Source organism: Eleginops maclovinus, chromosome 9 (genome assembly GCF_036324505.1).
Source record: "Eleginops maclovinus isolate JMC-PN-2008 ecotype Puerto Natales chromosome 9, JC_Emac_rtc_rv5, whole genome shotgun sequence".
In the NCBI taxonomy this organism is placed as follows: Eukaryota; Metazoa; Chordata; class Actinopteri; order Perciformes; family Eleginopidae; genus Eleginops; species Eleginops maclovinus.
This window is the reverse complement of record NC_086357.1, coordinates 17,598,902-17,621,301: the sequence shown is the minus strand read 5'-3', so window position 1 is coordinate 17,621,301 and position 22,400 is coordinate 17,598,902. Positions and strand designations below refer to the sequence as shown.

Below are 22,400 nucleotides of genomic sequence, written 5' to 3'. Positions count from 1 at the left end.
GATATTGTGCTGTATTAATAAAAAAACAAACACTTGAATTAATTCACTACATGTGTTTTTTGTATGACAAGCAAACCTAGATTATATAAAAGTCAGCATGTGGTTAAAAGGGAAACATGTAACCCAGGCACACCGCTCAGTGTGAAGTTCTAATTTCAGGGATTATTGTAGTCTAGAGGTGTGGTGACACTGTTTTTTCACTTATACACTTGCCTCAGTTTACAAAGTCACCAGGATATATTCTTCAACTGCTCGGAGGTCACAACTGTGGTCTGTCCTTAATTTCCATGGGAACTTGTATTCACATTAGGTTTTCAAGATACATTTTTAAAATGTTGGTACTTGACCCATATTGGACCACCACTCCCTATGTCAGCCTTTGTGAGGAGACAAACCCTGGGCGTAATGTGATACTTATTTGTCCAGTTCACGTCTATTGTGTGTTATTTAGAAGTGGGGCATTACAAGGTTTCCCCACAGAAACAGCTTCTCCAGGGCAGCTCACTATGACCAAGACAGCGTGTTGTGGGGCTATGCAGTTTAAAGGTAGGACCCCAAATAATTTGGGTAACCTGCCTTTTTTACTGCTTCTTGGAACAATATTTGTTGGTAAGACATTTTCTGTACTGAAACAAACATTTCAAATTTTACAAAATCAATTACACAACTGTTTTAAATCATTGTTTTGTTGTTTGATAATGCTGATAGACTATATGCGTTATTATAAAACCAATATATATTTTCTAAATTTGTATATTATGTTAATATATTAGCATTGTTTTTTATTATGATAACCAATAATGTAATCAATCAGTGTATTGTAGGGCAGGCTTTTTTTCCTTCAAGAAAACTGCTAGCCATAACAACAATGACCACCTTCAATGCTTTATTCTTCTTATCCGTGAGAAGCTTTTCAAATCTCTTCTGTTTAAAGCATGACAGTTTAAAATGAATATCAGTACAAGTATATGATTAAGGAGACTACAGGCTTGATCAAACTCAAAACATATATATCTCAGGTTCTTTGGGGGAATCTGGGCCACGGAGAGCAACACCCCCCAGGACATCAGCGGATCAATCGCTCCCACAGCCTTTCTTCACTACAGGTTATCCTTTTTTACTGATTCCGCCAGCACACGTATTATTCATTTTAAACTGTAACTATTATACTATAAATATAATAATTACGCTCAATGTCCTGTCTTAATGGTAATATATCCACAGTCTTTCCAATGCCACTGCAGACTCCAAATGACACAAACATGACAGAAAACAATGTCAGAAGAAGGAAAAGCTCTTCCTCAGCCGACACCGGAGACATTACTTTGCCTCTAAAGTTTCTGACTGACTATCATCTTTCTGCTCTAAGACAGCTGACGTCCGACAAGAAAATCACAGGTTGTGAGATTTTACCAAACCCCCTCACACTACTCATGACAGCATGATGAGATAAGAAAATGTTATGTGCAAACTGAAGGCAGGATAGAGCTATATTTTTTAATATTGCCTTTTATTGTTTGAATCACACTGTCATATGAGTACTGAGCAAAGTCACCAGCATTGTATATCATTTAAAAATCAAAATGTTACACTAGTGTTTATATTTCTTTGGCTAATATAAAATGTTTAGTCAATTGAGAAAGGCATTATCAGTATATAAGCTCTGGTGATGATTCAATATTTGATCAGCAGCACTTGTTAGGTAAACTAAATGATTAGTTTAAAACGCTGCACTACTGCTGTGTTACTTTTGGTGGTGGCAGATCCTGGCAACATTTGTACCCACAAGATGGCAGCAAAAGAATATCTTTCACCTTGTATTCTACTGTTCAAAGTCTTCTTATTTTTTATTTCTGCTTTAAGTATTAATTGTTTCCTATGAAGTTATTTTGCCTGTGATTGTGTGAAAGACTATAATTAACAGACCCATCTTCATACTGTGATTACAAGGTGTCAACATGACAAAGAAAATAGTTCCGGTTCGGTGATTTAAAAAAAGAGTATGAGAATGTTGTTGAACAGGAACAGACACTTTAAATATAGAAACTGAGGCTAAAAAGGAGAACGGAGAAAAAGAAGCAGTGTCTGTATTCAGCTGCCCCATCCCTCTATCGTGTGACACAAACAAATCACAAAATTCCACTTAAACCATTGAAATAAAATGTTGTTGTCTTCTCATTATTTATTCTTAAAGGAAAATAAATGTTATGGTGTGATATTGCAACCAAGGCCTGTCTAAATGTTATCATTATAGTTAGCCTTGTAGTAACTTTAACTTTAAATAAAAGTGAAGGTTATTATAGTACAATTAATTTGAGAATTGTTTTTGTTTGCAGTTCATTTAGGTCTCCGTGTCTCTCTCACTGGTCCAGGTCAGCTACTAGACCCTCAGCTCCTCCTTGCCATGAACAAAGAGGTCAGTGGGTTATCTAACACACACACACACACAAACACACACACACACACACACACACACACACACACACACACACACACACACACACACACACAAATAAATCTGTTAAGCCATAAAGATGTGTATAGTCTGTTTCAAATGGTTTAAACTGTAAAACGTTTTGTGATTTCAGTGAGAGCTGACACAGATTTCCCTTGTTGTAAAAAAAAAAAAAGTTCTTATTTTACATAAACGACATGTTAGCCAAGTAAATTGGACTTGCACAACAACCAAAAAGCCAAACTGATCAAAGTTCAGCCAGTCTAAAGGCCAGAGGCCAAAACCCCTGTGTTAGTTTTGATCAGACTTTAAGATTTAACATGTATTAATCAGTAAACAATAAACAAATCTGGACAGAAGCTATTTAATTTACTTTACTTTAATTAAGTGAATACACTTTCCATTCATGAGCTTCAGAGTGACATTTCAGACTAACAGCACCTTTTAATTAAAGAACAGGCATGTGTGGATTAAAGGATTAGTGTCTCGAGTACTCAACAGACTGCTAATGTTGTGGAAGGTTTAAGGGTGAGAGGTATTTCTGATCATAAGAAGTCAGGCATAGCTGAAAACCATTTTAACAATTGAGTCGAAAAAAGCAGGTTCGACAAGAAACTCTTGTGTTGAAGTTGATGCTTATGACTGCCGTCTTTTGTTCCTTCTCTTTTTTGAGAAGCCAGGAATCTACAACATTGGAGAGAAAGGAGGACTCTTTTCAATGAGAATAGTGGGAATAAAGAGAGTGACCTTCACACCATGATTGCATCACCCACAGTCCACCCCTCTGTTCCCTCAATCACTTGTATTATTTATGACAAATTGATTTCAAAATAAATATCATTTTTTTCTTGAAGCCCATGTTACTTGTGTTATATCCTCAAGTTATGTCAAGCCTGTACTGTTATTTGCACAGTTAAAACAAGTTTACATTCTTGTACCATTGTAATCCTTTGGCCTCCCCTCTGAATGCAAGTTGAGTAAATAAATACAATAAGATAAAAAATAAAACCGCTGATGTTATACTGTTTAATGTTAGTTACATTTAATATCACTGATAAGTTATCTACTAAAGTGTACCTTCATTATCTTGACACAAGCATGTGTGGCAAACTGGCAGTTTGTCCCGCCCACCAAACTGACGTGCCAATAGGAATCGACGCTGGGTCTCTATACCCACGCTTCTTGATGGTGTCCCTGTTGAACGTGTGCACGTTGGTGGGGCGGTAGTGTAGTGAACTGCCTGACGGCTCGCTATCAATAAAACGGATCCGCACGGACGTAACTCCGCAGGGATGGCAGATTTCCTGGAGGACACGCTGCCCGATGAAGAGAGGGAGTTCCAGAAAACTATAGCTCTGATCGGAGGTAAAGAGAGGATTTACTTGGTCGGTGATGCCGGTAAGAGTAAAGAGGTGGACGGGGATGACTCTGGAATATTGCAGGAGTTTATCAGTGACATGTTTTACTACAGCAACGGGGAGCCCCAAAACTCTCCTTCGGGCATGCAAGACAATACTGCAAGTACATATCCTGTTTGCGGCAAAACCGAGACTAAAAGCAATGAAATACCTCTGAAAGCGAGGCCTACGGGTTTGGATTTGAGAGCCTGTTCGGTGGTTGAGGACGTGGAGAAAGTGAATCCGCCGGCGCACAATGGCAACACTAAGAGAACAGCAACGAGGAGAGCAAATATTTACAGCCGAAAGCGACTATAGACTCTCCTATCATCATATTCGTCTTCAGACAGACATTTTTAAGCAAAAGTTCTAACGAATTGTGCTTAAAAGAGACACTGAAGGACGTAAAGGCACGCACGAAACGCGCCAGAATCGCCACACCAGCTCTGGTTGGATTAATACGCACCGGAGAGGAGAGCGCCGAGACACATCAGTGTGCGCAACTCTGGAGAGACTGATCCGCTCTGTGTTCCACAAACATTTACCAGAAACAATATGGGTCGGCTGTTTCATCCCGAAGACAGAGGCCAGAATCCTCAGCATCAAGAAAAACGCCTGCAAAGTCATATACTCATCCCAAACAGCAGGTGTAATAAAATACATTATGTATAGCTGTGCAGCTATCAATCACATCTAACATTATTCTTTCTTTTACCTGTATAGTATAATTTAAATCTGTTTTTGTCTTGTTTACCCAGACACACAGAGTTGTCTTTAGCTCAGGCGCACGTCAGCAGATTTGTCAACATGAAGTTTGAACCGTTGTCTGCCAGGGCATAATGCCAATTTGATAAAGCATACAATATTAAGCCTACTGTACAGATATCACACAAACATGCAACTCATTCACATAATTATTAGGAGGACAGATAAATAGTAATATCTTTGATAATCAAATAATGTAATTAAGAGAACCATAGAAGTCAGTAAAATAATATGTTAGGTTTTATAGTGATATGGGTACCTTAAGCATATGATAAGATCATTGTAAACACATTAGCGTTACACAGGGGAAGTTTTGGCAAGCACTGCAGAGCACTCCACGATGTAGGTCAATCCACATCATTCACACGACCACACATTTATGCACACATTTTTCTTCCCAGGCATGGTTGCGAAGGCTGGGAAACAAAGGGAGCATTCATGAAACAATCAGGCCCTAAGATAAGCTGCCAATTTGTTAAACGCTTATTATTGCCTTTCAGATAATACCAGGGATAGAGGAAACCCGCTTCTCTGGCCATTCCAATGTTTGTTCGGGGATCATAGAAGAGGCCAGGCCAACAACTCTTCAAACGGCAGGCAAAGAGGTAGCAGCATCATCCCAAAGTCCAGTTTAAACCAAACTATACAGACATTTTAATTCCCGAAGGAATCATGTATTGTGTAAACTACCTTAGTCCTTTTCAGGGTTGCCAGGAAACTGGGGCCTAACCCAGATGGCACAACATGGGCAAAGGGCATGGCTGCAAGTTGCCAGTCTATCACAGGGCCAACTTGAAGAAAAAGACATTAGCACATTCACTTTAATGGGCTTGTTTTTATCTCAGATTTCATGAAGTGATGATCAACAAAACACATGTAATAGAAGAAGCAGAAATAACCAGTTTAGCCTGGATATACCAGAATAGGTGTGACTAAAAAATATACAGTATTTGTGTTTTGGTTAAAACAAATTTAAGAAATGTGTTTAATCCACTGTCTGTCCAATGTTAAGTGGTAAAGTCCAATTGGAAAAAATAACAGAAAGGTTAAATTTAGAAATTCACTGACAGGAAGCAATAGAAAACGGCTTAACTCATTGAATACATCAGCCATTAGATTGATCATACACACAACATGTTGTTAACCCTGACAGACGCCCTGCAGCTAAATTGTTTCATTTTGATTTCCAATTGGTAAAACTGTTTGCATTGTCCTTAGGTAACACCGGAAGTAAAGAGGAGGGTATCCCTTTGAAAACCATTTCCCTGTCTGCTGGACCTCATGTGGATGTAGGAGACAGCTGATGTCAAGACACTGACCTGCAGCTGCAGGCATATCACTGCAGACAATCATTCTGTCTTAACTTTCAATAAACAGTTAGCCTCATTGTGCTACAGAGCCTTACTACATGTAACACCGTTTCTTCATAGTGTTACATATTTGCATCGCATCTAAGAAAATGTTGGTAAATAGTCTAATCTGTTGTCATTTAGCAGATTTACACACAATTCATGATGAAAAATTGTTATATTAACTTTCACACCATTTAAAAACATAATTTCAGGCCTAAATAGAGATGTGTCTGTTAGTTTAACACTGTGTGCACTGCAATAGGGCTAGGTTGTTGCAAAAGTAATCTTTTAACATGATGCATAGTCAAGTACAGGGTTAGACTGCCAACTTGTCCCAAAACCCCAATGCTTTTAAAAGGCCCATGTTTTTGTGTGTCATCTGGAATATACATTTGCAAAGCACAACTCACGTAAATAGGGCCATTGTTGATAGGGCCCCTTACCCTTGGGAGGTTAATCCCACCATAGTTACAGTTGGGAATCTGTTCTTGTTTTTTACATTCATTCACTCATTAGAAATGTGTGCCTTAGATTATTGCTTTTGGCAATAGCATTATCTGCATCTGGATGTAACCATTTTCGCTCATTATGTATTTATGTAGACTTCTAGACCGTACATTCAAATAAATATGTAAATAAACAGATTTAATTTTGTGTCATTGTGACATTCATTGGCTATTCATTCAGATTAAAAGAAGGATATTAAGGGTTTCTGATGGTAACTGAGAATAAACTACTATCGCATATTTATTTATATTATTGATATTACAGCCCCACCCCCTTAATTTCCATTAACCTTATTTTGCAAGTGCACATTTTTGAAATGTATTATTTACAAATATTAATGATCATATTTTTGGATCTTCCAAACAAAAAAGAGAAATGTCATACAATTTCGAATGCTATTTATCCCAAGTGATAACCAAATGTATTTTCTATCCAAAATATTCTTGACACAGCATGGGAAAAATGTGCTTTCCAAGCAAACAGTGCAGAAAAAGAAAGAAGTGAATTTAGCGCAAGAGAAATATTTTGCAGAGCCATTTAAAATCACATACAGAAATAGCATAAACTTTTTTTTTTAAACACAAGAAATTGTGCCATATCGTTACAATGTTTTTTATAAGTAATTGAGTGTCAGCTATAGTTGGTAGAGTCTAAAAAGAGGAATTATTCATATTTAAACCAAGTTGGTTTGGGTGTCTGATTTTTCTATTTACATGAATAAATTTGATATTTGCAAATGATAATGGCAAACGATAATCACCGTTATGGCAAAACAACTGATTCACGATAGGCCACCTTTAGAAAAGCCAGTCCATAAATAGGATACGTTAAATTACTATGTTGGCATTATAGCTTCTCAATGTTGTGGACACTTTTAAGATACTATTATATTTTAAAGATACTACCATAGAGTACTATTTATTCAAATGGCCTGCGAGGATACAATGGATTATAATGTATATTTGTTTATTTCTAATCAGGCGTAAAAGAGGACAGCCAACCCGGAGGTCCTCTAGGAGGGGACTTGCGGCTTTAGACAAAAAGAAGGTAGCGTCGCTTGCGTTTGTTCCCACTGAAGTGCATTTCACGATTCTACAAATCTTTTCTGCTCTTTATCTCCTCGTAAAAATCGCACGGAATTCCACCGTCGATACAGGATCGTGGGGCTGAGGAGGGAATAAAGAGCCAATCATGATAACATCCGCCGGTAGGTCGTAGAACGTGTTTTTATTTTGCTAGCCGCATTTTGAGCTAGCTGCCATTGATTTAGCTGAGTCACACAGCTAATGTAGCATTTCTCAGTCAGCCGTTGACCGGTTTAGGCAAATATATCCAGCAAAATATATTTTCAGGAGGCAATAACCCTTTGTAATGTGGCTGTGGTATAATAGATTGTAATCGCTGAACGGCTGTTTTAATTAAAAGTGTACTAGGTTGATGAAACGTCAATGCTAATGTCAAGTCATAACTACACTAGCATGTTGGCTCTTTAGCTTCAACAACAAGTTGATCAAGTTCAATATAATATATGTACGGAAATATTTTTATTTATCTTGGAATCAATTCTCAAATAAACTCTTGTTATAATAATAACACCCTACTTATATTTGACTTACATTAAAGTGTAAGTAAGTGTAGTTGTGCAAAACAGACGCAAATCAGCTGTTATCAAATGTGCTGATCTAAGATTTTAATGTGTTACTACCAGTATTTTAATAATGCCCTTTAAATGCGTACATTTGTGTAGAAACGATTATGGGCAAATAAAAACTTTGTCTGAACATGTAAGACGAATACCAAATTCTCATTTGTTGTGTTACGTTTTATTTGTAGCAGTTATTGCATGGCCTGCATTGAAAAATATCTTAAACCCACACTTGGATGAAAGGGAAGATATATGAACATTAAAGTATCAAGTAACCAATTGTTTCTATCTCTCGTCTTTTTTAAAGCTGGAATTATATCACTCCTTGATGAGGAGGAGCCTCAGCTCAAGGTAAGAACTGGTGCCCAAAGATTGCAAACTCTTTTACAGGATATGATGAGGTCATGTCATAATATCAACTTCCATACAGGGATGCTGTAATGTCATATCAAGTCAAACATCTTCAGGCTATCATCTCTTTCTGCTTGACCATGATCATGCTTGTCAGCTTTTTGAAATGCTTCTCTTGTTTTTATGTTTTTCACTTACAAATATAGTTCAGTGTAGGTGTGTAAAACAGTTTTAGATTTCACCATCGACCCTGTTCTTTTCCATGTTTTTTTTTTTGCTGCGTTGGCTTGCATAAATAATAAAAAAACTCAATCAACCTTAATCAAGCTATTCTTCATGGACCCAAAGTATGGAACATTTTGATACTAAACTCGTATAATGACAATATTGCAGTTTCACAAAAGGTAAAAACATAGTAATGCTTTGTTAAGGATCTTTCTTCAACTCTCTGTCTGTTTTCACTTGCAGGAGTTTGCTCTGCAGAAGCTCAATGCCATTGTGAATGACTTCTGGGCAGAGATTTCTGGATCCGTAGATAAAATGTAAGTACTATGCTGTACTAAAAGAGCGCTTTATATGACATTAATAATGTAAATTAGACAGCACAATAATTTAGTTTTTGTGTGTCTTCAGTAGGGAGACTGATTAACACTTACTTGAGTATTGATACACTCGGATTAGACAAAATATAGGGGTCCAATGTGCCCCATAACCTCAGGTTGCATGCCGAATGTTCTTCCAGCGTGTATGATTGTCATATATTGATCTCTTTTTTTTTTTAAAGCACATCTCTGCATCCTTTCTCATTTCTGCTGTTCAGAAATGGCTCTGTTAGTCAGAAAAAATGTCATTTAGATGCAAATATTTACATTCAGTAGGTATAAATCAAGGCGTCTCTGAGGTCAAAATGTTCTTCTTGAAATGTTTGAACTTGTGCTTTCTGTAACCATCTTTCGTCTACTCACAGCGAGGTCCTGTATGAGGATGAGACGTTTCGCAGCAGAGCATTTGCTGCTCTCGTGGCCTCTAAGGTTTTCTACCACCTCGGAGCCTTTGAGGAATCTCTGAACTACGCTCTCGGTGCTGGAGATCTCTTCAATGTCACAGATGACACAGAATATGTAGAGACCATCATTGGTGCGTGTTTCATCAAAAAAACTTCACCCCATTTAACTTACAGATCAACCGGTGCTTTTCTTGGGGTAAAAGCCAAAAGATTTCATATGGGATACGATTTCGATTTGTACTACGTCATTGAACTCAGGAGTAAAACTGGTCCCCTCTTTCATCCTTTTTTTTTTGTGTATGCTACTAGCCAAATGCATCGACCACTACACCAAGCTGCGGGTGGAGAATGCCGAGATGCCAGAGGAAGAGGAGAAGAAAAGTATCGACCCCCGCCTTGAGGGCATTGTCAACAAGATGTTCCTGCGTTGCCTAGACGATCACAAGTACAAGCAGGCCATTGGCATCGCCCTGGAGACCAGACGGCTTGACATGTTTGAAAAGACCATCTTGGAATCGGTCAGTTATTGTTATTGTCATTGTCAAATACCCCAGAACTTACTCGGAGATGACAAGAATCTTTTAAATGAAATACATACCCCACATCTTCAAATATTGACTCATTCCACAATACATGACGTATACAGTTACAGTTCTCGGTAATTTCTGATAAAACAAGTTAATAAATGTACGTTTTTTTGTCTCTTCTCTCATGCAGACTGATGTGAGCGGCCTCCTCGCCTACAGCCTGAAGGTGTGCATGTCCCTGATGCAGAACAAGAAGTTCCGCAACGAGGTGCTGCGGGTGCTGGTCAAGCTCTACATGAACTTAGAGAAGCCTGATTTCATCAATGTCTGTCAGGTAACAATCAGATCACCAAACCCAACGTTATGCATGATGTCCCTGAACAACTCGTCAGTGTAATGGATATTTGTTCTTGTTGAGACACATTCCTGTCAGTTATGTTCCGTCATAATTGAATTTACATTTTTTGATTATCTGAATTCAAATTTTCCTCATCACATACTTTAAATGGTAAGGATACAGTTTCACTATGTTTTTAGAAATTGCAACTACCAATATGTTGTCGTTCCATAAACTATTAGAACCTTAAAATTAATTTCTAATCCTTTTTCTCCTCCCCTCTCTAGTGCCTGATATTCCTGGATGACCCTCAGGCTGTGAGTGACATCCTGGAGAAGCTAGTGAAGGAGGACAACCTGCTGATGGCCTATCAGATCTGCTTTGACCTGTATGAGAGCGCCAGCCAACAGTTCCTCTCCTCCGTCATCCAGAACCTGCGCACAGTTGGAACACCTATCCCTGCGGTCCCTGGCTCTACAAATACAGGCACTGTGCCCACACAAGACAAAGATAGGTGGGCAGGAGAATAAAACAAGTGCACACTTGTAGCTAGGCTGAAGCTAGGCCGATTACAATTACAATATGGGATGTTGTGGACACCTAACTGACAGTGCACATAGACTTATCTGTGTTAAATTAGTCACTAAAGTGGATTTTTGTTTTTTACAGTGACGCCATGGAGACAGATGACAAGGCAGGCAGCTCCCCTGCTGGAAAACCGGTAGAAACAGTACGGTCTTTCAAATGTTTTGTGCTGCAGTAGTTTTTTCATACCTTGTCCTTGTAATTTTTCTGTATAGAGCAACTTTTTCCCAATTGCAACTTTGAGTTAGTTGACATAACATTATATTGCTTCATTGATTTTGTAGAAAGATGAACCTAAAGACCAAAACGCCAAGATGATCAAAATTCTTAGCGGGGAGATGGCCATTGAGCTTCACTTGCAGTTCCTCATCCGAAATAACAACACAGATCTGATGATCCTCAAAAACACAAAGGTATTTAACTGGCAACAAGATAAATGGCTCAGAGAAGACACATTATTAAACTATTGTTTACACGGTCAGAAGATTTCAGCTTTATGTTGAGCTTTAATTCTTGTATTCTCCGTCACTCTAGGATGCAGTCCGAAATTCGGTGTGCCACACAGCAACAGTAATAGCCAACTCTTTCATGCACACAGGAACAACAAGTGACCAGTTCCTCAGGTAATTTTGCTGGCAGAATGGGATTATACATTTCCTAGATTACACAAGGACATGGGAAAACCTATTTACCCCAAGCGACATTTGATAAGAAGTTTTTGTTTGACCTTGCAGAGAAAACTTGGAATGGCTTGCGAGAGCGACCAACTGGGCCAAGTTCACAGCCACAGCAAGTCTGGGTGTCATCCACAAGGTATGTTTATGTCCTTATCATTATAATATAAAGCTATCAAACATTTTTCTTTAAACATAACCTGCTCTGTTTTTCAGGGTCATGAGAAGGAGGCTCTCCAGTTAATGGCCACCTACTTGCCCAAAGACACTTCCCCTGGATCAGCCTATCAGGAAGGAGGAGGCTTGTACGCTCTGGGACTCATTCATGCCAACCACGGCGGAGACATCATCGACTACCTCCTCAGTCAGCTCAAGAATGCCAGCAATGATGTGAGTTTTTGTTGTTTACCTTGTTGGAGTCTTTATCAATTACAAACTAGAATGTGACAAATTATTGTTTAGAGAAAGGGAATCCGCTGTTTTGAGTCCTTTTTAAGTCCTTGTTATAATATAATTTGTCGGTGAAAAGTATATTTCTATAGAATTAAAGGCCTCAGCTAGCAATTTATTGTCTAGACCAGGAGCTACGTCTCTTTTGTCAGTCGGTTAAATTATGTTTCAGTTTTCCTTCTCTCATGCTCTGCTTCCTCGTCTTTCACAGATTGTTCGTCATGGTGGCGCCCTTGGCCTTGGCTTGGCTGCATTAGGCACAGCCAGACAGGATGTTTACGACCTCCTGAAGTCCAACCTATACCAGGATGATGCTGTTACTGGTGTGTAAGCCTTTGACTAAATACATACAGTGCATTAGTATACACCAATTGGTGAAAAAAACATGCCATGCTGACAATATCATGTAACCTCTCAGGGGAAGCAGCGGGCTTGGCCCTGGGTCTGGTCATGCTGGGCTCCAAGTCAGCCCAGGCCATCGAGGACATGGTCGGCTACGCTCAGGAGACGCAGCACGAGAAGATCCTGCGTGGCCTGGCTGTGGGAATTGCCATGGTGATGTACGGACGCATGGAGGAGGCTGACACACTCATTGAAAGCCTTTGCAGAGACAAGGTAATTAAAGTTGTTTTATTTCCAATCAACAATAAAAAATGCAGGACTCTGTTTTTGTGTAGGGTAAAACTAACCTGTCTCACGACGGTCTAAGCCCAGCTCACGTTCCCTATTAGTGGGTGAACAATCCAACGCTTGGTGAATTCTGCTTCACAATGATAGGAAGAGCAAACATCGAAGGATCAAAAAGCGACGTCGCTATAGCTGCCCACTGCTCCTAGTACTAGGATGGGTTAAATGCAGAGGACCAATTTCACTGTGTGTGCTCTGCTGTGTGCATGTATGTGACTAATAAAGAGGGTTTCATCCTCCGATTCTATCAATCATTATTAATTCAAAAAAGAAGAAAGTGAGGTGTGTATAAAAAAAATAATCTCTGTAGCTTATTAGGTTGTTGCTGTCTATAAACCTTTCCATATGCAACATGCAATTTAAATGCATGATGTATTCAGTCTTGTATGTCCTCCTTTAACCAAGCGGTGTATGTGCATTTGATGTCACCCCTGAGGCGCTTCCTGTCTAAAAGGGATAAAACTTGCTCTCTATGATAGGACCCCATTCTGCGGCGCTCTGGTATGTACACAGTGGGAATGGCCTACTGCGGCTCCGGGAACAACAAGGCCATTCGACGCCTTCTTCATGTCGCTGTGAGTATTCTTTCTTTGGCCCTCTTCAAAACACATTATTTCAGAGGGGAGTACGGGTTTGTCATTCTGGCAGTGAAACCATGCCAACAGCCAGGACTGCACATTGTTGCCTGGCATAAATATTCAAATTAGTTCAATAATAATAATAATAATAGATTATATTTTTTCTTAAAGTGAGACTAAAAGTCGCTTTACAGTATAGTATAATAATAATAATAATAATAATAATAATAATAATAATAAATAATAATACTGTACATTTTAGCTTGTTTAAAAAATTGCAGCCCTTAACTTTAAGGAATAATCTTAATCTTGTGTTTAGGGAAAAACTGAAGATTATGACTTGATAGTGGTTTTATGGATCTGCGACTCATGGTGCTTTCAGGGCAACATACTTGAGGGCTGTGAACAACATGTTGTCCTGTAGGTGGCAGCTTTATACAAGGTCATACATAGTGTGGTAGTAGAGCGTATTCCTCACACTACATCAGCGAGTTAAATCATCAAAGTGATTTGTGAGATATGATGACTCTAGGTATACACATTGGTCATTTTTTTTTTTTACTTCTCCTAATTAAGGTGAGTGATGTGAATGATGACGTCAGAAGGGCTGCTGTCGAGTCCATCGGCTTCATCTTGTTCAGGTAAGGAGTATAATGCTCTGAACTGTCTGTTCAGTTTGCATTCATGCACCAGATGCCATTCTCTATGGAGCCCCAATCATCTTGGCCAAAATTTAGGTTTTTCAACTTGTAAAAATGTGCTATAGAAAGTATTGTTTTGGTACAATACTGAAGCTAGTGTTCAGGCATTAGTCATCTTATTTTAAACAACAGGCAGCCCTAGAGTTAACTTTACATAAGAGATTGACCTGCAGTGGATTCCGTTGTACAGTGCTCGGTGTGATCGCCTACTTTGGTCTGATGAGTTTATGGAAATCTTACACTATTGTTTTTTTTTAAGTACGTTTTCTTTTCTTTTTTACTGTTTCCTGCTTTCCATACAAAATCTAACTCTTTTACAAACACTTACCTTTCTAGTTTGGTACTGCTGACCAGGTATAGTCTGCTCAAGCATTGAAATCTGTTGTAGTGAGATAGGAGATTTTAGATGCAATGTTGCCTGGAATTTCATGTGTTTTCGTGGAATGTCTTTCTGTTTCAAAGAAAGCTGGATATACTTCACTGTCACTCAGACATTTTTGTTCCCTGCTGTTTATAGGAATACATTACCCTTAGGCTGACATAAATGTACCCATCGTAGATTATAGCAGTGTTAAAACAGAGCGCCTATCCATTCAAATATCAGGGTGTAAAGTCTCAGACCAAAAAAGGGAATGTGGGATATTTTGTGCGATCAAAATGCCGCTAGATACATTGTTTAAATCGTCACTGTTTAGAAAGCTTTTGAAGCAGAACAATTCAATTGGTCTCCTCGTCCACAACCTCATGATGGCACAAGCAAGGATAACTCCCCGAACATTTACATTAGCACAAAAAGACTACTTTCAGTACAAAGAGTTTCTGTTTTTAACAATGAGACTGGATCGCTCTAAGAAATAATTAAACGGAACACACTCAAACCCCGCATACCAAGTCTCAAAGTTTGCTCCACATTGATCAAACGCTGTTTATATTTTCTTAATTAAGTTTCCGTTCCGCTGTTTATACTACCATGTATTTGGAATTGTCTTGCTTACAAAACTGCTCTTCAAAAGCATGAAGGGACTGTAAAAAAGTGTTTTTGCCGAGTACGCTGTCCCACAGTTTTCTTACTTGCCCGTATTTGATATTTGCTGATCTTTGGATGCTGTCTCATTTAACATTTTTTGACTTTACTGTTGTAGTGTTTCATGAACAATATATTTTAATTGGCGATGAAATAATGCATAAAACAGGACAGGGAAAACATGGATGCTGAGAATTGATGAAGTTTTCTTTCAGTTTAGCATCATGGAAAACATTGTATGGAACACACATGGGATTGTATTCAATATGAAATATTGCTCGTTATTATATACAGTCTTTTATTTGGAAATCTCCTAACATGTCAAAACAGCAGGCTGCCATACATATACAAGAGTGCTTGTCAAAGGTCCAGCAAATACAATAAGTATTGTTTCAAGAGTGCAAATATTGTCTGTTGGAAAATAGATTTGAAAGGTAGACTTGTGTTTGTTTTAACAAAATATGAGCATGTGGTCTGAGATGGTTTACAGCATATTCAGAAAGCCCAAGTTGAAAGGATCATAAAAGTACTATATATTGTACTGTCTTCATAGATAATTCCAGGTTATCGTCGTATCATGCTTTCATTCCTTACATTTTTGTCGGGTGGCTTGAACTTTTAAACCTTTAATATAATTTCTGCACCTTTGAGCTGTCCTGTTTTTTTTAATAACATTTTAAAATACAAACCCTTCTCTGGTCAGTTATAAACTGTCTGTATAAACTGTATATATATATATATATATAACAAAGGACTTTGATTGAACATTTAATATGTGATTATGTCTAAAGTATATCACTGATGTAAACAGATGGACATCAGCAGACAGGTTAGATCTCATTACTTTTCTTCTACAGCAATACCCTTTATTGAATGATTTGTCAATGAAATGAACCGCTGAAAGTAACCGCGGCTTCATAATCATGCATTTTGAGTATTTGTTGTAGGTAGCCAAGCTATGCCTTTGACTTAGCCTTTATTTTCAAAGAGATACGATGTGTGCAACATAAATCTCACTGATTTTAAAGTGCACATTTTTAGTTAAAATCCTCTGTCTCTATACACAGCTAACCTTTTCCTCCTGCTTACCTCCTTCATTTTCAGTCAGAAGCATTGTGTCTAATACAATACCATTGACTGACTGTATAGGGGCTTGCCTGCACCTCAGTGGACTTTGGTAGCCAACTGCTCCAATGCCGTTTTTCATGAAAAGTTTAGAGTTTTCTGCCATGGAAGATCGGAATGAAATCCGTGTAAGGGTCCGATCTGCATTTGATGCCCTTGGCTGCCTTCCTGGACCGTTACTAGCAGTGTTTTCGTAATTACAGGTCATATAACGCGAGAATGCTTCCCTGAACGTTTTGTTGAATAGGGTGTAGACCAACGGGTTTATGCCTGATGACACATAACCCACCCAAACAAAGATCTCCATGAGATGGGCAATGACATGAACGTCACAGCTGGTGCATAACACCGAGGTGATGTTAGTGATGAAGAAAGGGCACCACATGACCACAAACAGGAGGAAGACGATGCCCAGCACTTTGGAGGCGCGCTGCTCATTGCTCAGAGTCTGCATTGACTTCTTGCCCATTGTTGACATTCTTCGAAACGATATTTCATCTGCAGTTGGAGAGTTAGACAAGCCTGCAAATGTTCTTTCTTGTATGCTGGGAAGTCTGCTGTCCAGCATGTTGGGTTGCTCAACTTGAGGTTGACTTAAAGCTTGTTCTCTTTGAAAAACTGTCGAGATTGCCAGGTAGCTAAAGCGCTGAGTCACCTTTGACCTGAGCAAATACACCTTTTTGCGTAACACCTGGACAGTAAGTAGGTAGATGACCATCATGATAGTCAGGGGGATGAAGAATGCCACCAAGGAGCCAAACATGATAAATTCCCGAAAGGTGTCCGTCTTCAAAAGGCAGGTGTGGTTACTGTTGAAGGTGATGTTGTTGGGAAGATGGTAGTTCCTAAGCCCCTTTATCGGAATTGGGATTGCAATACCTGGAAAATGACAAGAACAGTACGTATTGGTAAAGCATTTGCAATTGTATATTTATTTTTAATATTGTTTTCACGTCAATGATAGAACTGTTTGTATTTAATTCTCACACAGACATTCCTGTGTTTCAGTTTTGTATTTCTCGTGTAAGATAGTTTTAGTAAAAATCTAAAGGTTGATGTTTAGTTAAAGGATACTGTCAGGAAAAGTAAGGCACATATAATTGGGGGCTTTCCTTTTTTTGTTTTTAAAATCAAGTAAACTAATCATCCATCACTTGCCATGATGTTTCTTAACACTGCTAACAGCAGGAGAGTTGTTACTCCGAATATATACTGGGTCTCTGTTTAAGTGCTGCTGCCTTCATTCCTTCTGAACTTCTGGCTTTGGTCATGAAATGAAGCAAATTTAAATCAAACCCTTCAGCAAAACCTGCTGCTTTGAGTAGATTGTGTACTGGGCGTCTAGCATTAATCAGTAATGTCTCAGTGAATTTAGCCACATTTTTACACCCTAACCCTCCTTTCTATTAAAAATACAGGATGCATTTTGTAAAGTATTTGCCTTGACTGCACCTGGCAAATACTTATGGGTCTACAAACCAGGTCTGCCATGTATTTTCTACTGAAAAATAACTTCTCTAAAGTGAAACCACTGCAGGGTTGTAAAAGTTGAGGAAATCTGAATTGATTTGCTTACAAATGGATATGAGCCACACCAGTGCAATTTTCACCATCGCTTTGGCTCTGGATTTGTATTGGCTGTGTTGGATTGGCTTCTTGATGGCAATGTAGCGATCCAGTGAAATGGCGCATAGGTGCATGATGGATGCAGTAGAAAACAGCACATCGAGGAACAGCCAAATGGGGCAGAGGGGCTCCGGAAGAGGCCAGCCAGAGTCTAAAAAAAAGACGAGAAGTGAATTAGTTCAGTGAGTAAGCTGTTATTTAGTTATCTCTTTTTTAAATGTTTGTTCATCACTTACCGGTGGTTGTGTTATAACTGGTAAGTCCCTATAATCTAGTCAACTGATTTTTGAGTTACAGGTGGTGTGCAACAATGGCTAATATAACAGTAGCACTCATACATAAGATTGGTGTTTGTTTATCCTTATGAGGAATGGCTTTACTGGAAAAAGGAGGGTTCACTTACTGTTTATGGAGCTAAAAGCTCATTATGAAGACGTGCTGGCGACTACGCTCAACTGTAGTGTTTATTTTCATTTCCAGGCATAAAAATTGGCGAAAACTATTCTGGCTTTTGTCCTGTAGAACATTAACGTTACTAAAAAATATTATATATATATATATATATATATATATATATATATATATAGAGATAAATATATTCCTTTAACATAATTGGGTTTTGTTGTGCCTCCCCCCGTCTTCCTGCACCGGTTGTCACACTTGGAATTATTGAGTCATAGTTTTGATTAGGTTTCATCTGGAAAGCTTATTCATTGACACATGCTTAAGTAGTTCTCAAAGTAGATCCTCTGTATGTGTTTTGTCCAATGCCAAATTCAATAAACAGTGTAGCTTGCAAGCTCCAAGTAGCTGTACAAGGGAACATATTCTTTTGCATTTAATTAAATTATACACTTAAAAAAGCAAAATGCCTAGCCGCTGGCAAGCACTAGGTATTTGTGGTCACTTTGAAGTAATTCAAAACATACAGTAAGGCAAAAAAATCAGCTAAGCAGTGTGATTTCTCTTTTATGTATTTCTGTTTGTTTTTGAAAATGATGTTTCCTACCCAACCTAGATATATATGTGTTATAGAACATTGTTTGCTGTGGTTTTCTTGATCCTCCCTGAGTATTTATTTGACTATGCATTTGTCATTGGTGTGGATTTTGATTTATTAACCAAAACTCAGTGCCATAAAACTTAGAAGATGAAGCTAAAAAAGTGTCTGACCTGCAGCTCTTTTAAACAGAAGAACATGGAGAGGCAGAGAGAAATGAATGTTTGCTATAGCTATTGGAGAGACAAAAACCCTTACTCAGTCAACAGTGCAGTGTGTTGAGGGATGATGCCCTGCAGATGCAACACTTGGGAAAGCAACACTCAATTATCATTTATAACACAACATAATATTTTTGTCAGGCAGTGCTATATTTTACATTTTCACCAATGTCTCTTCACACAGCCCACATTTTAAATACGCAGGTTTCTTACATTTTTCAAGGCGTTCCCTGCATGCTTTGACTTCATCTGCCAAGCAGATGTGGAAAATGCATGACTCGACAGTAATCTCAAATGCATTCCTATTGTTTTTTTCAGGTTCACATCTAATATGTTGTTCATTATCTCTGATTTGAAAACATCAGTAAAGGCTGCAATAGATTGAGTCGCTCTGGAATTCAGTGAGGTTGTTTTGTCAGAAGTAATTTAGCCGATTTCATTGACATTCAGCAATGGAGCAACAAACAAACACGAGTCACATTGACATGCCTTGCATCATTGTGGTGCCCCCCATTTCAATTACTATCTATTTTCATTACAGTTCATTTAGTTTGAAGGACATTCTTCTGAGGCTTTGTTTGCCCACAGCAGGCCATGCTGTTGTTCCTTCATCAAACTGTTCACACTATTACTCATTAAAAGCCTAAATCCTCAATTACAAATTAGTGCACACGATCACTTTCAAAATTCTGTTGATTAACACAGTATAGAGGCAATAGTAAATGAATGGCGTAGTCCTTACTGGTGTAGCCTCTGCATAAGGAAAAGATGAAAGCAGCACCTGTGACCACTCGAGCAGGCCTTTCAGTGCTACACATCCAGTTGTCATGCAAAACAGGAAATTTGAGACCACAGATAGACCAGCGTCACAAAGTGAAAGACAAAATTATGTTTGGGGTTATTATGCTTCAGTTGAATTAATGGGGAATACTAGCTTAACCGTAGCTCTGTGTAATGCACCTGCATTAAAACCTAGAGGATAAAAGTCTTAATTGGTTGCATGTCGCTTCAATATCAGAACTAAAACAGTTTTTGTACTGTTGGTAATGTGCAACTGCTCCCATAGCACTGCCAGAGGAAGTAGCATGTTTACTGTCCACTATCTGGGGTTTATTGCCTTCTCATTTATTTGTTGAGTGATTGTCAAGATCGTATCTAGTGTTGCTTACAAACTATTTTTATCCGCTTTGCTATGAGAGGAGTTTGCGGGCCTCTGTTCTTTTGTAGATTAGAGAGGCAAAGAAAGGATGAAAATGAAATTCCCAAAATAATAAGTGACTTTCCTTTCTAAAATTAAACTTTGAATGCCTCCAAAAGAAACATTGATTACTTTCTTGATCATGTTTTACTAATGGTTTGCTTTGGTTTAACAGTGTTTTATTGTAATGTCATTTATAATTTAGTCAATATTTCTTTAGAATGGTAACAAGGAATTGATTTATTGCATACGGTTTTCCTGGCAGCGTTTGTTTCAAAAAATAAGACAGGTTTTCAAACACAGGCCCCTATGCTATACTTACTGTAGAGAACAGTGACGAGGGCAATGGGCATCACTAGGAGTCCCACCAACAGATCAGCCACCGCAAGAGACATGAGAAAATAGTTTGTGGCGTTCTGAAGTTTTTTCTCAAGTGACACAGCAAGAATGACCAGGATGTTTCCTCCAATAGTGGGGATGATGACCATGACAATAAGCAGGGCCGCCCATTTCAGCTGAACCCCAGGCGCTTCCCCAGACAGCGAGCCAGTGGCCTCGGGCGGAGCAGGGACTGCTTGAGACATGGTGCTGCAGAGGTTACAGCAGGCCTTAGCTTTGGTCTGGGCTCTGATCTTCCAGGTGTTTGACACTCGGTCAGCATGGTCACTGCGTCCTACGGGCAAGGACAGTTCAGTGTCGGTGCACAGGATGCTTCATCCCCATGTGCACTGTACAAACAAAAGGAGTAGCTCAAAATGAGTAGAGGATCCACTACTTCAAGGGGCACAAAAAAACAGGTCCACGGTGCGAGCTCCAAAGCTGGCAGTAATCCCGACCTTATTGGTATTTTCACAATGAGATGTCAGCACGGGTCCTCACCCTCCACGGCAGTTGGTACTCTTTTAATCCACTGGGGCCACTTAAAAAAACCAAACAGATGTGTTACAGTAATGACAATGCTTTGTTGTACTAGTGACACGTTATTGTTACCATTGAGGAAGGTCTTCACAGTAAAGTGGCACAGTAATGGTCACTATACTGGAAGTGTCTTTTCCAAAATGTAGAAACATGCTGGAAGAAAACATTCCTAACAAGCTTTTAAATTTATGTTGGGAGTCTAGTAAGCTATAAACATGATGTATTACATTTTTAATGGTCTTGTATAACATTTTGGATATTTTACCATACACTGGTTAAAGTTAATAAAACTTCAGGGGATATTGCATTTTTAATTGGAACTTTCTATTCCAAAATAATAAAAATGTGTAACAACCTCCTCCATAAGGCTGTAGATTAAAGACGCACATTTTGTCTCACCGTACTTATTAAGTCCACAAAGATGTGCAAAGGAATGGATATCAATCCATGAGTCAAATTGAAAACACAGAATCAAACCGTATGCATTTTTTAAAAATAAGCATTTTGTCATTCTGCTGAGTTTTCTTACCTTCTCCTGTAATTCGCATCTGTTGTAAATTTAAGTTCCTCGTTGACGTTTCAACTCCATGGGTATTTTTCCGAGCCGCTATGTTTTAACCTTTATAAACACTTTTGCCGTGTTTGTTGGTGGGAGAACAGTGCGGCTTAATAACCAATGCATTTCAATCTTAGCTCACCTCTTAGTTTAACATATTTTTTAAACTCCCGAATCATCCTTATATTTTCCGCCCTCCACAAATACGAACGTGACAAAGAATGCCCTCCTTCAGCGGTTAATCCTAAATCTGTCTGTGTCTGAAGCAGTCCGTGGTGTGGAATTTGTTTTGCTTCCACATGTTGGAGGGTCCCCCAGTCTTGCCTCGCATCACCTACAGCGATCACAGGTTTAAAACGTTCGGATGTTGTGGCTCCTCCACCTCTCTCCCATTCCCATTCGCTGCCTCTTGTTAACAGCCTGTGATCAGCCGCACTCTCCCCCGTCTTGTCTGCTCTCTCACTCTAACTCTCCCTCCCCTCCGTCTTGCCCGTGAGTCGCACTCTGTACAAAACAGATGAATGTCTTTGTACTGGCGGTGTGCCAGTGGTTCTGGGAGGTAATTTCCCTCAACACAGCCGTCCCACTGTTTATATTTGTCACTTTCTGTTCACTCCTCCATCCGAAGCAAGGGGTGGTGGGGTGTATGGGGAGAAGCTCTGTGTGGTAAGGTGCTTGAAAATTGAACTCGTACCCCCATAGCTGTTTTTTATTT

The 22,400-nt window shown here is 38.9% G+C and overlaps 3 protein-coding genes and 1 long non-coding RNA gene across 7 annotated transcripts in view; 3 read left to right on the top strand and 1 right to left on the bottom strand.

Moving 5' to 3' along the window:
- Positions 1 to 992: 992 nt before the first annotated feature.
- LOC134869315 (uncharacterized) lies at positions 993 to 3,269 on the top strand. Of its 2 annotated transcripts, XR_010166405.1 has the most exons (4): positions 993 to 1,106; positions 1,225 to 1,398; positions 2,337 to 2,416; positions 3,132 to 3,269. It is a non-coding gene; the product is annotated as an uncharacterized LOC134869315 (long non-coding RNA). The 2 variants fall into 2 exon arrangements; XR_010166404.1 differs by having other exon boundaries at positions 1,010 to 1,398.
- A 386-nt stretch (positions 3,270 to 3,655) lies between these two features.
- On the top strand, positions 3,656 to 6,623 carry LOC134869206 (uncharacterized). The gene is given in 5 exon segments (XM_063890676.1): positions 3,656 to 4,162; positions 4,165 to 4,344; positions 4,347 to 4,499; positions 5,118 to 5,222; positions 5,836 to 6,623. Coding segments are annotated over 5 exon segments (939 nt in total). The 5' UTR covers positions 3,656 to 3,747; the 3' UTR covers positions 5,922 to 6,623.
- Positions 6,624 to 7,492: 869 nt separating this feature from the next.
- Positions 7,493 to 22,400, top strand: part of psmd1 (proteasome 26S subunit, non-ATPase 1) — a 30,951-nt gene continuing 16,043 nt past the window's right edge. Inside the window, exons 1-16 of one of the 2 annotated variants that reach the window (XM_063891776.1) lie at positions 7,493 to 7,683; positions 8,429 to 8,472; positions 8,941 to 9,014; positions 9,440 to 9,609; positions 9,788 to 9,996; positions 10,196 to 10,339; positions 10,630 to 10,856; positions 11,012 to 11,063; positions 11,212 to 11,340; positions 11,462 to 11,550; positions 11,662 to 11,740; positions 11,818 to 11,991; positions 12,263 to 12,374; positions 12,470 to 12,666; positions 13,218 to 13,313; positions 13,893 to 13,957. In XM_063891776.1, coding sequence (XP_063747846.1) covers positions 7,668 to 7,683; positions 8,429 to 8,472; positions 8,941 to 9,014; positions 9,440 to 9,609; positions 9,788 to 9,996; positions 10,196 to 10,339; positions 10,630 to 10,856; positions 11,012 to 11,063; positions 11,212 to 11,340; positions 11,462 to 11,550; positions 11,662 to 11,740; positions 11,818 to 11,991; positions 12,263 to 12,374; positions 12,470 to 12,666; positions 13,218 to 13,313; positions 13,893 to 13,957 — 1,877 coding nt within the window. In that variant the 5' untranslated portion in view covers positions 7,493 to 7,667. Of the gene's footprint in view, positions 7,684 to 8,428; positions 8,473 to 8,940; positions 9,015 to 9,439; positions 9,610 to 9,787; positions 9,997 to 10,195; positions 10,340 to 10,629; positions 10,857 to 11,011; positions 11,073 to 11,211; positions 11,341 to 11,461; positions 11,551 to 11,661; positions 11,741 to 11,817; positions 11,992 to 12,262; positions 12,375 to 12,469; positions 12,667 to 13,217; positions 13,314 to 13,892; positions 13,958 to 22,400 lie in introns of both variants that reach the window. The other variant, XM_063891774.1, reaches the window with a different exon arrangement.
- On the bottom strand, positions 15,323 to 22,229 carry htr2b (5-hydroxytryptamine (serotonin) receptor 2B, G protein-coupled). Of its 2 annotated transcripts, none has more exons than XM_063892233.1 (4): positions 21,659 to 22,229; positions 20,534 to 21,130; positions 17,743 to 17,943; positions 15,323 to 17,045 (listed from the first exon to the last, which is right to left on the bottom strand). In XM_063892233.1, exons 2-4 carry the CDS (start codon positions 20,793 to 20,795, stop codon positions 16,099 to 16,101), a joined length of 1,410 nt encoding a protein of 469 aa, XP_063748303.1. In that variant the 5' UTR covers positions 20,796 to 21,130; positions 21,659 to 22,229; the 3' UTR covers positions 15,323 to 16,098. The 2 variants fall into 2 exon arrangements, with proteins under 2 accessions (XP_063748303.1, XP_063748304.1); XM_063892234.1 differs by having other exon boundaries at positions 21,828 to 22,229.

What these genes read in the sequence shown, in the direction of transcription:
- htr2b (XM_063892233.1), bottom strand. Translation starts at nt 20,795, where the DNA reads ATGTCTCAAGCAGTCCCTGCTCCGCCCGAGGCCACTGGCTCGCTGTCT. An exon ending in CCTCGTCACTGTTCTCTACA is followed by an intron (nt 17,944 to 20,533) that starts GTAAGTATAGCA and finishes TCTTTTTTTTAG; the next exon opens with ACTCTGGCTGGCCTCTTCCG. An exon ending in GGTGTGGCTCATATCCATTT is followed by an intron (nt 17,046 to 17,742) that starts GTAAGCAAATCA and finishes GTCATTTTCCAG; the next exon opens with GTATTGCAATCCCAATTCCG.